Raw genomic sequence first — 14,626 nt, 5'->3', positions numbered from 1 at the left:
GTGCCTCACCTTCAGTTACATTCAACCTTTAAATCTCCAGGCTAATGATCATATTTTTAACTCGAGAGCAAAAGTACAGCGTGGAAAGAAACAATTCTTCTCCAAGAGTTTCCCTCAGGAAACACAGAGCCACCAGAAGATTACACACACCCTGAAACAAAACTAATGCGAAGTATTTCGAGCTTCCCCCTTCTTTCCTGGGATTGAAATGCGCGCATGGGCTGGGACAGATGACACACAGCGGCAACAGCCAGGCGCGCAGAGCCCAAAGCGTGCCTTTGTAACAAGAACACCACGGAGTTTTGTGAAGAAAAGCACACTCCCACTCCGGACCGCGGCGGCGGGCCCGAAGCTACAAACCCCACGCGAACAGAGGCGCCGAGAAAGCGAGCCGACCGCTGGGCCACCCGCGGAGCTGGCCCGGCACGACGCGGGAAAGTGGCCTTGCTGACACTTCCAGTTCTGCCGGGGAGGGGACAGACACCTGCTCCCGCGAGGAGCCGGGGAAACCGCCGGGCCGCCGCTGCACCCAACTTACCCCAGCCCGGCAACAGGCAGCACCCGGAGGAGCCGAGGGAGCCGGCAACCCAGCGGCCGCCGACACTCCCCGCTGCCCGATCGGCTCCTTCCCACCGACCCACTTGCGGGGTGACCCTCCGCCGCACGAACCGCCGCCACGGCTCCCCGCTTCTCCTCAGGCAACCGCGGAGGGGAGGGGACTGAGGGAGAGCCAACGCGCGCGCCTCCCGCCAGCCGCTCGCGCGCACCCGTCGTTACGCTCCCAACCGCCGCCGCCGGCGGGGCCCGGGGCGCACCAGGCGGGCAGGAACTGCGTCACGCTAGGCGCGGAAGGTGCGCGGGAGCCCGGCCGGCCCGGGGGACGGTACGGTAGCGAGGACCAGGAGCTCCGAGCCGGCGGGAGGGGACGGGGCGCGGCGGAGGAACGGAGGCAGCGCCGGCCCGCCTCCCCCGGCCGCCGCTGGGGGCGCTGGCGCACACGCGCGTCGCTCCGCCGGGCGCTGTCGGAGGTAAAGCCCGAGCTGGCGTCTTCTGCCGCTGCACCGGGACGGACAGACGGGCGGGGTCAGGAGCCCCACCTCACCCCACCCCGCTCCACACTGGGGCGCGGGAGGGGGATACGGGGTGCCGCGCTAGCGACGTGTGGCCCGGGAGCTCCGCCCGCGGGCCCGCGTCAGGTGCAGACGGGGCTGCCCACCCCCTTCGTGGCGGCCGTTGGGTGTTTGCACGTCGCTCCCCAGAACACGCACACACACATCACCCCCCCCCGCAGCGCCGCTGCACCTGAAGGCTGAGGGTCTCCCGGGACGGTTCCTCTCCGCGGCACGGCGGGCCCCGCCGCCCGGCTCTCCCGTGGGAGAGGCCGGTGCCGCGCCGCCTTTCCTCTGGAGAGGCGGAAATCCAGCGCGGGGTTTGCGGGGAGCTGAAGGAGTGCCGACGACCTGCCGGCGAGGAGGTGAGAGAGGCAGGCCCGGCCGCCCAGCGCGGGGGGGAGGAGGAGAGGGGAGGGGAGCCGAGCCGAGCCGAGCCGGCGGCGCTCGGAGGCGCTTTGTTACGAGAAGGGAGAAACCCGGGGGCTGCAGGGTGGGGTTGTCCCCGCCGACACCGCAGAGCGCGGTCTCCGCGGGCGCTGGGTGACAGCGTGACCGTTTGCCGTTCCTCCTGCCGCGGTAGATGTCCCTGGATCCGCGCCTCAGCCGCAGCCTGCATGCCCGCCCTGGGTGGAGCGGTCTTCTTTGTCGAGCCGGGACCTGCTCTCCTTTCTCGCTCAAGCAGAAGAGGAGCTAGCGAGGAAATAAAAACAAGCTCGAGTTAATGTTTGAGAAGTTCGGGTGCAAGAGAGTCTGGTAGGATTCCTGTTTATGCGTATTTTTGATGCATTTCAGACAATCGTTTGAAATAGCAACCTGCGTCCATTACCTTTGCACAAACTGCTTTGGATGTCCTCCATAGGTAGTGGGATGACCCGCTTAAAATATATCTATATGTGTGTGTATATAATGTAATATTATAAATATTTTTAAAAAATACATTTGCGTGTATATGTATATAGAATTTGCCAGGAGAAATTTAGGCAAATTACTGTGAATTTTACTAGTAGATTATTTTGTTCATTTGCTGAATGATCCATGATAACTATTAGTTTGTATTAAAATGGGGGGGGGGGGAGCACCCATAGAGTTTGGGTTTTTTTAATCTGATTATATGTAACACAATTTCCATATAGATCTCATTCGTATTTGTAATATGCACCTAATTACCTAGTGATTTCAAGTCTCAGGGTAGACAGGGTCAGGCCTGGAACACTCTGGTGGAAGCTCTGTGAGGAATACCTAACATTTGAGGAAGAAGGACACTGTTTACTGCTGGTTCTGTCATTCAAATGAAATATAAACCTGTTGTTGTGACTAGTTTGGGTCATTGCATTTCCGTGTCTTTCTTTCACCCTCAAACACTGGATGAAAAGGACAGAATTATGATTGATTTCCAATGCTGTTAATTACTGACTATGCTTAAAGCTTCATCTGCAATTTAAGTTGGATAAATAAATTTTCTTTTTTTTCAATCCTTAACTATTTCTGGTAGTAATCCTGTTGGCACTGCTAAATGAATTCCATTTTCACACCACAAGTGACCACAGTTTGCTAGCAGACTATTTTCTTTGGGTTTGGTTAGTGTAACCTTAACATTTGGGTTGTCTTCCACCATAACTTTCTCTTTGCATTTTCTTATGCCTAAAAAAATATTTCAGGGACAGAAAATGCTCACACATGCCAACCTGAAGTGTTGGGTTTTTTTCAAAACGGGCTTCTTTGCAACTGGTTGGAGTTTGGGTGTATGTTTAGGTGTGTGCAAGCAAAATAATACATACATACATATTTATGAACATATGTGCACTTCTTCACTTGTGTAATTTTTTTTCAAGATATTCTTCAAGCAGATCACAGCACATCCCTTATAGTCTTTAAAAGAAGAATGCCACACAACATTTCAAAGTAAAAATGGGGAGTTGAGAGATATTTTTGTTATTTTAAAGTGATAAAGGTTTATGTGAGAGGACAAGTACTTAGGACACTGCTTTGTCTTAAGGCAAGTTGTGAACTGAGCCATGCCAGGAGAAGATATTTAGGATCAAGTGCTTCCTTACTGCACATGTCTTAGAGCCTGGGCACCTGTAAGAGTGGGAGAAGCCTTCCATTCTTTGTTTCTTAGAATTTACTGTGCAACTGTCCTCATGTACCTACACATTCCCAAATCAATCCTGTTTACTCTATGAGTTATACATAGTAAACTACTTCCATTTCAGCACAGATTCCTACATGCTATATTATATCCTGGGCATACGTCTTGGAAGGATCTTTTAGCCTTGAAATTGAAATTGTTTGGGCTTGTGAGAGTCCTTTCTCATATTCTGCAGAGGAGCCAGTGGGCTGCCAGAAGGTGATTGATATGCATAAAGAAAAAGAGGTGAATATAAATATACGGTGGTGTTTTGCTGCAACTCCTCAGTATTCTAAGTTCTCTGATATCTCAGAGTGCTTTCTGTTCACCTAATTGAAAATGGGCTTTAATATATTGAAGCAAGCAAGTTAAGCATGTAAGAGCTTGAAAAGAAGCTTCAAGAACTCTTTTCTTCTGTGTAGTAAGTGCATTAAACTGCTTTCACCAGTTCTTGAGTTCTTTTATGCATCCTAGATCATAATCCTGGCTTTTTAATGGAAAGGACACAAGTCCAGTGTATATGTGTAGGAAAAAATAGTTAGGAATGTGTATGGGGGAAGGGAAGACTAATATATTGTATTCTTCTCAGAGTAGGACCTACGTTTTCATCCTTAAATGTACAGTATTTGAGCTTATGACTGGGGATCTTAGATTCTACCACAGTAAAAATGATAATAATAAATGATAGTGTGGTATGAAAGTGATGCTGAAGGGTTTGCTGTTGCTCCATCCATGGAAGATGAGCTTTTATCCTAGTACATAGGTTGTTAATATATATGACGTCATATTTGGAAATGTTTTAAATATTTACTGATGTCAGTTGATCTCTGCCAGTCTGTATAGCTAAATATTTAGCACCTGGAATCCAGAAGTCCTGGTATCACTGTTTAACTTTTTGAACTTAGTCTCCAAAATTCTTGAAAATCCATTGTTTTTCTAATTAAAGGGATTTTCTACACACACACGTCATGATTTTTGGTCTGCGATTCTCGCACCTTTTGAAAGCTAGAAATAAGATTTATGTGCATCAGCAGAAGGCAGAATGAGCCATTTCTGATCACACGGAGTCTCTGATCCTGGTTTTTCAGGGCCATAAGCTATTAGACCTTGTGGCTTGCTGGTGGGACTGCTTTTCCTCCTGTTCCTTGGTAAAATTGAGGTTGAGACAGGTTGAAGCATCAATATTTAGTCCCACGAATTTCATTTCAGCAGCTGTCCAAAGCAGCTCAATGGTTTGGAATGGTACAATAAGTACATAAGTAAAATAGATTAGTAGATAGCGTCTGTTTCATAATAGGTCTCTTACATGCTTTGAGAGCTGTTTCATAGAGCGAAGTTGCCAGTTTTCAGTATCTCTTTGTTAGGATGTCCATTTCCTGACTTTTGGCTTATTTTTTAAATTTATTTTTTATTTAAGGAATTTCTGAAGCAGATGTTCTCTTCTGTCTATTAGACCTAGACGTTATAATGATTGGTATGTGATACTTTCAAGTTTGTTTGCATACACTTAGTTTGTTCTGTGGGATTATGGGTGGTTAAGAATTCCTGTCACCAACACGTGGAGTGACTAAGTTTTCACAAAGAGTAATAAATAACTTGTGATGGAGGAAATGCTGGATCAGGGAACTGTCTTCCTTATGCTTAGCCACCCAGCTCTCTTCCTTCTTCCACCTTTTTCTTTCTTGCAAAATAAACAAGCTGTTCTGCAAGCAGCAGAACTAATAAAGTCTGGTTTCCTATGGATCTTTCCCTGTGTCCCCTAAATCCTGACTGCTGCAAAAATTCTGGCTTTCCCATGTCCTCATGACACCAGCATTTGGTAAGAGAGAGCACAACTGTGACTAGCCAGGAGCCACATAGGTGCTGGCTGTCCAGTCGGTACACGCCCAGTGATTACCCAGTTGAGCAATGACAGAAAGTACAAACTGAGTGTTTCTTGCCTCTTTTTCAGTATAGGTAAGTGTACAACTTACCTACTGCTACTGACTTAACATACTTCCCTTAAATTCAGACCGTTACTTACTTCTATTCACTTTGTTTCAGTTTTGCTATTCTAGGTTTTGTTCTACTGCCTCCTCTATTCTCTGACTCCTCTGCTTTGTTTTGCTGGGTTTTGTCATATTTTATGGGCTACTTGAGAAAGCTCCTGTTCTTATGTCAGAGTTGGGTTCTCATTTTAATATGAATTTGTCTGTTAGCTTTCTTTGTAAATACAAATAGTTACCTTCACTGAAAGAGGTGAGAATAACTGTAAGTATTAAGACATTTGGAGGAAAGGAATTACAAGGATCGTACGAAGGGAATGCTAGTGCAGTGGAGTAAAGGAAAAAAATGTTGAAAAGAGGAAATCTGATGGTAATATCTATTGCATCTTCAAGTAATGTTATGAGGGAAGTAGTGGAAACAATGGGCAAAATACTAGAAAATTCATTTTGGGAGAGTCCTAGACTGTTAGGAATGTGAACCAATTATCTTATTATATATGTTCCATCTCTGAGTTTTACAATTAAAACCAGAAGAAACGTGAGCTAAGACAGCATTGCTCCCCCTTTTTCTACGTAATTATCTGGAAGTTTCTGCCCAAAATGTAAAAGTAATTGGGGCTACACAGTTGTAGTGGGAGGGAATGGGGAAAGAAGTGTGGAAATAAAAAAGAAAAAACTACATTTTGCATTACAGTCATGTGCTAATAATTCAAGAAAACACTGCTTTATTCATTTTTTTTATGACTAAGAATTCCCTGGTATCAGCTACACTTTTCCTATTGACTACGTAAGCCCTAGGCTTGAGAAGAGAGGCAGTCATTAACATGGTGTAAGTATATAGCAGTGGCCATATTGAGTGAGGCCAAACCCCTTTTTAGCCTGCTTGTTCACTCCTGAGAGTGACCAGCAGTGCAAGCGTAAGGAAGAGTGCCACACAGAGTCAGCAGTAAAGGGTGAGGGACCTGTACCTTCAGAGCAGTTAGTTTCTGTAATTAATTCATGTCTTCTTGCAACCCTTGCCTCTTCTCAGTATTGTAATACTGGTCAGGATCCTGCTGCCTATTGGATGTCAGTCAAGGAGGGCTGAGTATGGGGGAGAACCAAACCGACAGAAATCTTTAAAAAGAGAACTTCTTACTATCATTTCTCATACCGCTTTCAAATATTGTAGAGAGAGGGGAGAAATTAGTTATATGCAGTCACCAAGGGCAGAAGAGGGTCTTTTGTGTACCAAAGGAAACCCAAACATGCTGACAGTAGCTTTACACTTAAACCTGATCAAGGGCTGGATTTCAGAACTTGTTCCACAGTTCAGGGCTTTGAAAACTCTCTGGGTGTAACAAAGTGCAATGAATAGGAAAACAAGTTATTAAAAAGAAGTTACTAAGCAAATTGAATACTGAGTATTTTGTATCAAGACAAATTGTAACAAAGACATGAAGCGTCTCCTCATTATGGTATACTTCTGTAACTGTGTAGCTGCTAAAGTGGCAATAGAAAACAGCATATAATTATACTATATCTTACCTGAATGTTTCATTATGTACTGTAGAACTACTCACAAACTATCCTAGAAAATGAAGTGTGTTAGAATCAGAAGCTATGCTTAGGAGTTATTTGCTGAAACACATTTCCTGATACTGTAACCAGTTCTAATTTGTGTTTGTTTTTTTGCTTTCAACATTGTTTTCATAGGATTTTTGGCTTCTTGGAGAAACAGTAGAAAATGCAAAACGAAATAATAAAGCCTGCTAAATACTTCTCAGAAGTGGAGAAGAGTGTGCTGCTTGCATTAGTTGAAAAATACAAATATGTGCTTGAATGTAAAAAAAGTGATGCAAGAACTATTGCTCTGAAACAACGTACCTGGCAAGCACTAGCTCACGAATATAATTCACAGCCCAGTGTATCACTGCGAGACTTCAAACAGTTAAAGAAATGCTGGGAAAATATCAAGGCACGGACAAAAAAGATAATGGCACATGAAAGGCGGGAGAAGGTAAAAAGAAGTATTAGTCCACTTATAAATACTCACATCATAGGGAAAGAGAAGATTGCCAGCATAATGCCTGAGCAAATGTACTTTTTGCAGAGCCCACCAGAAGAAGATTCTGAATATCAGCCTGATGCTTCTAGTCAAGGTATAAATGTTACTGTAATGATGCAAGTAGTATTGTTTTGTATGTGATTTTGCTAGTGATTCTCTTTCAGCAGTCTAAATCTCTCCACTTAGCTGTGACTGCTGGTCTGTATCTGAAAAGTAATTTCAGAGCTATGATATTACAAGATTCCGTGTATTTCCCTAGGCCCCCAGGAGTTAAACTGAGGTTTTACCCAATTTTTTTCATCAGTTTTTGACATATCTGCTACTTTGTGGCAAGTATCACAATAGCTATCATGCTGGCTTTCCAGAGAGCAATCCCAAGGATATTTTGATCCTTTATAAAATATAATTTTGCTGGGAAAAGGTTGTCTGTGCATTAAAAAAAAAAAAAAAGCCACCAGCAGCAAATTGATACACAATTGTCTGCTGCAAGAGTTCCCTGTAGGTCTTTCCTCCTTTGTTTTCAAGGACTAAAAAGAGTACGTAGAGCCATATTTCACACTGCAGTCTACACTGGAGAATGGCCTTTCTGAAAAAGTTCAGCACTACATTCTTCTTTGTTTGGCAAGCATAGACAGAAGGAATAATCTAAAACCAGAAGGGAGGGTGGCTACAGCAGTTTCTTGCAAACTTTATTATGTTGGGATCACACATAGAAGGTTGTCCTTGCTCAAAAGACAACAGTAACTACGTTGTTAGATAACATTCTTACAATGTGTCTTTCATAATTCTATTTACCATAAGTAGTCATCAGGATTTGTAAAGGAGTGTATTTTGAGACCCTTATTTGCAGTGGTAACTATTTTATTCCATGAGTATTTCTTTTATTTCAGAAGAATTGGCAGAACCTTCTCAAAGTTAGAATAATGTAATTTTTTCCTAAAAATATACACCACTGTGTTTACGACATGTACAGTAGCAATAAATAAGGAATAAGTAGTATTCTTCCCAGTATTCCCTCAGTCTCTTGGTATTCATGTTGATACAGCTCTTCACCTGACACTCAGATCTTTCATAAAAATATTGCAATCACATATGGATTTGGCTTCAACAGCTGCATTAAGGTTCAGCTCCAGGCTCAGCCACCTAAATTTAAGTGTCCGCTTATAAATGTCTACATTCACTTTAGTATTCTGAGCTCCCGTTATAGCCACAGAGGTCTATCAACAGAGCCCAAGTGGTTCAGTTCAGACCATTATGCCCTTGGTATTCTGTAACAGAACTGCATTATGTAGTGGCTCCTGTACTATGGTACAGAAGCACAGGGTTTAGATGCGTACACCAACAGCCATATTACCACAAGTTCATGTTTCTTGAGGGAGAAGAAGGGAATACTATAATACTTTTTCCTCTTATGTTTTGCAGAGTCATTTGTTGTCTCAAATAGAGAACTTTGTGATGAAGAGAAAGAGCTGGTACATTTCCCAGTATGTGAAGGTACCTCCCAACCTGAGCCTTCGTGTTCTGATGTCAGAATAGCAGCAGATAAGAACTACAGAAGTAAAGCATCTCAGGAAAGTGCTCTGAAAAAGATGCATGAGGAAGAACATCATCAGCAAATGTCAATTTTGCAACTGCAGTTAATCCAAATGAATGAAGTTCATGTGGCAAAAATACAGCAAATAGAAAGAGAGTGTGAGATGGCCGAAGAGGAACACAGGATAAAAATGGAAGTGCTAAATAAAAAGAAAATGTATTGGGAGAGAAAACTGCAGACCATCACGAAAGAATGGCCTGTATCATCCTTTAACAGACCCTTTCCTAATTCACCTTAGAACATAAAGGGGCAGAGAGTCAGTCTGATTGAGCACATTTATGAGTAACGCGCACTGGAAAGAGGGTTTTTTAATGTGAATGTACAGTGACAGGATAGGTGCCTGGCTGATAGTGAACACACTTTGACTTTTAATGTTTAGGGAAACAGCGGTAGAGTCCACCAAGGGGAAAACTGTATTGTTCATTTGTAGGTAGTTCTGATTTGTTTAACTCTGACATGCACAGTGTTCTAAAATGTGAACGTATTTTCCCCTCTCAGAATACCCTAACATCCGTTTGAAATTTAAGGTTCTCTGGGTATTCTTACACTGGGTGTTCTTAAGAAAACTTAACAGCTTTAAACATCAGGTTATAGTGTTTATTTTTATTTCTATCTCTTCCTATCTACCATTTCCCGAATGAAGGCAAGGGTTGGAGTTGCTCTCTGCTATTGAGACAAAAGGTGATTGACAGGTATTGGTTGGATTGTTATGATGGGGCTTAGGAAAAAAAACTTGTCTCTAGTTAATATAGTTAATAACTTATTCTTCATAGAAGATGTGAAAATGAAGGAAGTAGCAAAAGGGCCACTGTAGTAACTGAGCCCTTTGCTTATGAAGAACAGTAGTATTTTCCAGCTGGCTGGCTGATTGAGAGAATGGTTGTGGGCTGGCCCTCCAGTTGTTTAAGCCTTGACCCTCAAGGAGTTGGAAAGAAGGTGACTTCTTTCTCAAAAGCCATTGTGCTTGTCCTTTCTTTTCCAGGCCCATCTTGTGTTCAAGTAGAATACCGAAATAGGAGGGTCGCATGCTGCTGCCAGCGCTGTGTGCTGTCCACCTGGAGTCATTCTGAGGGGAAGAGCTTTTTAACAATTCATAAAGCTCTTAAAACGTAGTGAGCCAGCCAGTCCGCTGGCAAAGTCTCCCCCTATCTCCCTATGCAACACTTGATGGCGTAGCAGCTAGCTTGAGTATTTCAACCTCTCTTTCAACCTCTCTAGAAGAAAAGATTAAGACTCACCCTCTTTTCTTTCACATAGGGTGGGAGGCAGTCCAAGGGAATCATTCCTGTCTTGGAGCACTGTTCTGTTTTGTTCTGTCCTGTGTGTTACGGTGGTGTGTTTCTTGCCTTTGCTGTCAGTGAGGAGTGATGGACATGATTTGTATGAAAGCATTCACACGAAGGTCCCCACAGAGTTTGGAGGTCCGGAATAGTAGATGGTAGGAAAGCACAAATAAAGATAATCCTTCCCCAGGCAATCATTTAGTCTAGTGGGGTTAAGTGGGGTTAAGAAAACGTGAAATACAGAACTCCGCGAAGATTTATAAGAACTTCTGATGTGTGAAAAGCTATTTTACAGGAAGGTGTACAACTGTCATTTGAAGCAGTGAGAAAAATGAACAAAACCATAAATTTTCATTGAAAAACCTGAGTTTCCCATTATTCAATAAAGTATTTTCGAATCATGATTTGTGAGGGCAAGTCCATACAGTAAGCAACATATTCAAATTAGAGTATGTTACAAAACATACATTCCCAGTTACACTCCCATCTCTTCCCTAGATGTTCCTTCTGGTGGAGTGAGTTTCTTTTGGTTTTGTTTTGGGTTTTTGAGGGTTTTTTTTGTTTCTTTCTTTTTCTTGAGCTACTTTCCCTGCTGGTGATTCATCTTTGCAGGCACTGCCATTATCAACCACAGTACTCACTGTGGTTAACACTGTGGTACATGCGTTGCTCCCTTCAACGTGCTAACACCAGCAATTGCAATGGGAGTGATTTATTACAACTTACTTTATATGACAGAGAAAAAAAAAATTTACAGAGCTGCTGCAAGATCAAAAAAATAGGCCGTGTATGAAATCTGAAGACAGATCTTTTTGACAGCAAACTCAGTTTTCTTATAAATTGGCTGTATGAAGGAAGCACAGGACTTCCAAAGAAGGATATCATTATGGACACTTTTTTTTCTGCTGAATGGAAACACTATTGGAAAGTATAATAAGAGCAGAGGCAAAAGAAAGAAGTAAACAGGAGCAAGGACCTTTTTGCTCTGAGGTTGCATTCTGTGGTCTGGAAGATGAGTCAGTTATTTGAGTGGTTATGACAATTGTTCAGGCACCATCCAGAAAAAAGAATAGGAAAGACATTTGTCTTAACCAATGATGGGATTCCTTCCACACTGCTTCTAAGTGAAAGTAATTTGAAACTATGAAATTGAAACCATGTATGTTAAGGTGTCAAAAGGTGATGAATGGAGACAATTTCAGCACTGTGAAGAGAGCAAGAATAGAGAGACAATCCAGGTCTAGATAGCCCTGTGAGAAGGTATGAAATAGTCCAGGGAGAATCTCATGAAATGTGAGATAAGGGTAGTTTTGGCTCCTGAAAGTTACACCATTGCTCATGAAAGATGTTTTATTTTTATATTAAAAAATCATTTAAAATATGCATGTTTTCAGCCTGCACTAAGTGGGCAACGCCTTGCATTTTGGTATATGTTCTTGTTCTGACACCAAAAGTTACAGTTCTTAGGCTGAACAATAGACCCTTTTAATTCAGCTTCTATTTAAAAGAATAAGATCACAGGAGAAAAATTAGAAAGAGCCAAGATGAAGATATGAAAGAAAGAATGATCAGTACATGCGTAGAGGAAGAATGGGAATGCCACACCTAACACAAATGATACAAGATGCTTTTGTGGTACAGGTAATAGATAGCTTACTGGTGACACAGGCTTTCCCATCTGTGGTTGACTGTTGGTTGCTGTAAGGTTGGGTGATAGACAAAGAAAAATGTAAAAGATCAACAAGATGAAGTATCTCCTTGCCTGGCTTTGGCTTCTCCATCTAAAGGCTTTATAAAGTGATCGGTGTGGTGGAGTTTAAATTACTTGAGAAATGTGGCTTTTACCTTTTTTTTTCCCAATTACTTCCTCTGGTATTAGGGTTTATCTTTTGTTTGACTTTTCTTATGTGTAATATAGCCATCTCAGACAATATGTCCATTTGTTCCTCTCCCTTTTTTCTAGCTTACATCATTCAAATACTTTCACATAATTGTGTTTTCCTGTTAACCGTTTGGCCAAGCTATATAGGCATTTTCCCAAGGTTTTTCCACAGATGAAACACAGCAGTATTTTAAGAAGAACATGCCTGTTCTTCTTCTCTGGATTTGTTATACAAGTCGTTGGCAAGAATGAACTTAAAAGACACACTGGGCAAAATGATCCCTGCTTAACTGCGTAAGAAAAAATATATACCAGACATGTAGTGGCCGTTGTTCTCAGCCTCTATGTTCTTATGAAGAGAAACAATGACCTTCTAGGCAAGGTGCGGTGAATTCCTTTATGCTCCCCAAAATGAGACAAGCCTGGCTCCAAGTGCTGTCTCCCCTTGGAGATCATCTAACTTGTTATCTGGTATAATCTTTTTTATTTGTTGATTTTTTCTCCTGGATTTCTTCCTTATGTCTGCGTTCCCCCTTGTTTTTTAACCAGCAATATGAGCAGGGGATTTCATCCAGAGCTATGTATTCTGCTCTTTCCTTTCCCTTGCTCAGATTGCCTATATCACAACATTTGAGCATGAAACGGGTGCTCCTCAGTTGTCATCTTCCCCTTCCACAGAAAGCATGGTTAGCTAGCCTTTTCTCCACAGCTGCCCATACATTCTGGATTCTGTGCACAGGCTAGGAAGGATTTTGAAGAGAGGTTAGTAAGGACAAAGTTCCATATAGAGAAGAGCACTTTCTCTGTTCCAGCTCCATGTAATTCTGGGAGGACAGTCTGTGACTGCAAAGTCATTCATCAGGACCAGAGCTAATACAGGATGCTGAAGCTGTGTGAGTGGTACTGATTCTTCATAAATACTTGGGGTTCTGCAGAGGTTAGGTTTGGGGTTTCCTAATAACAAAGTTCATTCTTTCTAGGTAGTGAAAGAGTGTCAGTGGAAGATTTTCACAGATACTTCCTGAAATCGAGGCTCTTTCCTTGACAAAGAAATAACCCAACCTGCAATCTGTTACACTACCTTCAACACCCAGGCTGCTCTATCACAGGAGCAAGGGATCTTGCTGCTTGCCCGAAACCCTCTCTGTGATGCTCCTTCCTACACCACAGAAAGGTGTTTAGCCAGGGCTGAAAGATACAGCCCTCCTGGCCAGCCATTGCTCAGAGAAGTGGTCCTTACAGGGCAGGTGCAGCTGGTGCAGCTGAGCTCAGCACTCAGACTGCAGGGGTGAAATAGTCCCATTGCAGCCCTGTGACCAGAGAAAGGACAAGTGGCTCAGGGCTACCCTTTTCTGAGTTATACCACATCTAGTGCAGCTGAGGATGTAGTCCTGAATTTCGTTTAATGCTCATTTATCTTTGTGTGTTTCCAATACCAAATCTTAGCAGTCTCCCAAGGATTTGGATGATTACATGGGTGTTTTTCAATGATCTTTTGCAGAATTTTTTTTTGCTGGTTGTAGTTACAGTGGCTTTTACGATCTGTCCTCCTCCTTCTTCCTCACTTGCATTATAATGCTTCCAGTTTCGTTCTGAATCTCTGTGGTTACAGTCCGTACAACCCCACATCTGTGCAGTTTCATATCTTCAGGTATTTTTCTCATGATGGTATTAAAACGATAAACTGCTACACATTTATGTATCGTTACTTTGGGGGTAGGGGAATTACATGTAAATCTTAAAATTACATTTTAAATGTATTTTTTTCCAGGCAAGTAAAGTCCCTTACAAGTAGTCCTGTGATTTCATATTTTGAACTAGCTTGTTCAAAGCTGTTTTTATAAGACTGATGCATCTTAGCTGTTTTCATAAGGTAATTGCCTGTCTTTTCACATTATCTTTCTGTTTCTTCTCAAAGCAGCTGACTGTAAGCTCACAGATCATTGCTGCTCTTGAACTTTGTCTCTAGTTAGATATTCAGAAACACTTCTGTGCAAAGTAAGTACTAATGTGTACTGAAATTAATACATTTAGGCTAATAAAATAAACCAAGTAGCAAGACAATAGGATAATATGCAGTGACTGTTAATATAATTTAAAAAACATTACAGAGGACAGCTCTGTACATTTGATAGAAAGAAAGAAGACAATTTGTTGCCATCTACAAGAATAGGGTAATAATATATTTTTACAGTGAAAGCAAGCAGTGATCTCTGTTTCCAGTATCACAGATTAACTTCTGTGCTGCTGATTTACAAGGGATTTTGCTTCTTAGATATTTTAATTTTTTAAATTTTTCTTTTTTGGTCACAGAACTACATAAAACAGCTTGATTGCCTTATATGTAAAGAAGGTGCACATAGAAACGTGGACAGATTTCTGGGCCTAAAACAAGAGCAATAAAATACAAAATACTAGCTGTGGCTCTGAACATTTACTATTCTGGTAGTGAAGGGATTATGCATCCCACAACATCATCAGTCATTTTTATAATGCTGAACAAATTAAAAACTTGCAAAGGCAAAAAAAATGGGCTGGCTGGTATGTTTTTCAGAGTGAGTCAGAAGTGAAGACAGCTCTTAGCTGTCCTAAGAG

The 14,626-nt window shown here is 42.3% G+C and overlaps 1 protein-coding gene across 5 annotated transcripts; it reads left to right on the top strand.

Moving 5' to 3' along the window:
- The first annotated feature begins 451 nt into the window (after positions 1–451).
- MSANTD3 (Myb/SANT DNA binding domain containing 3) lies at positions 452–10,553 on the top strand. Of its 5 annotated transcripts, none has more exons than XM_075494211.1 (4): positions 452–1,028; positions 1,693–1,865; positions 6,921–7,366; positions 8,695–10,553. In XM_075494211.1, exons 3-4 carry the CDS (start codon positions 6,952–6,954, stop codon positions 9,102–9,104), a joined length of 825 nt encoding a protein of 274 aa, XP_075350326.1. In that variant the 5' UTR covers positions 452–1,028; positions 1,693–1,865; positions 6,921–6,951; the 3' UTR covers positions 9,105–10,553. The 5 variants fall into 5 exon arrangements, with proteins under 5 accessions (XP_075350326.1, XP_075350325.1, XP_075350328.1 ...); XM_075494210.1 differs by lacking the exon at positions 452–1,028 and adding an exon at positions 1,039–1,474; XM_075494214.1 differs by lacking the exon at positions 452–1,028 and having other exon boundaries at positions 1,526–1,865; positions 6,921–7,224; positions 7,318–7,366.
- The last annotated feature ends 4,073 nt before the right edge of the window (positions 10,554–14,626 follow it).

The sequence above is a fragment of the Mycteria americana genome, chromosome 2, assembly GCF_035582795.1.
Source record: "Mycteria americana isolate JAX WOST 10 ecotype Jacksonville Zoo and Gardens chromosome 2, USCA_MyAme_1.0, whole genome shotgun sequence".
Taxonomy (NCBI): domain Eukaryota; kingdom Metazoa; phylum Chordata; class Aves; order Ciconiiformes; family Ciconiidae; genus Mycteria; species Mycteria americana.
Note: the sequence above shows the minus strand (reverse complement) of the source record. Positions and strands in the feature narration are given on the sequence as shown.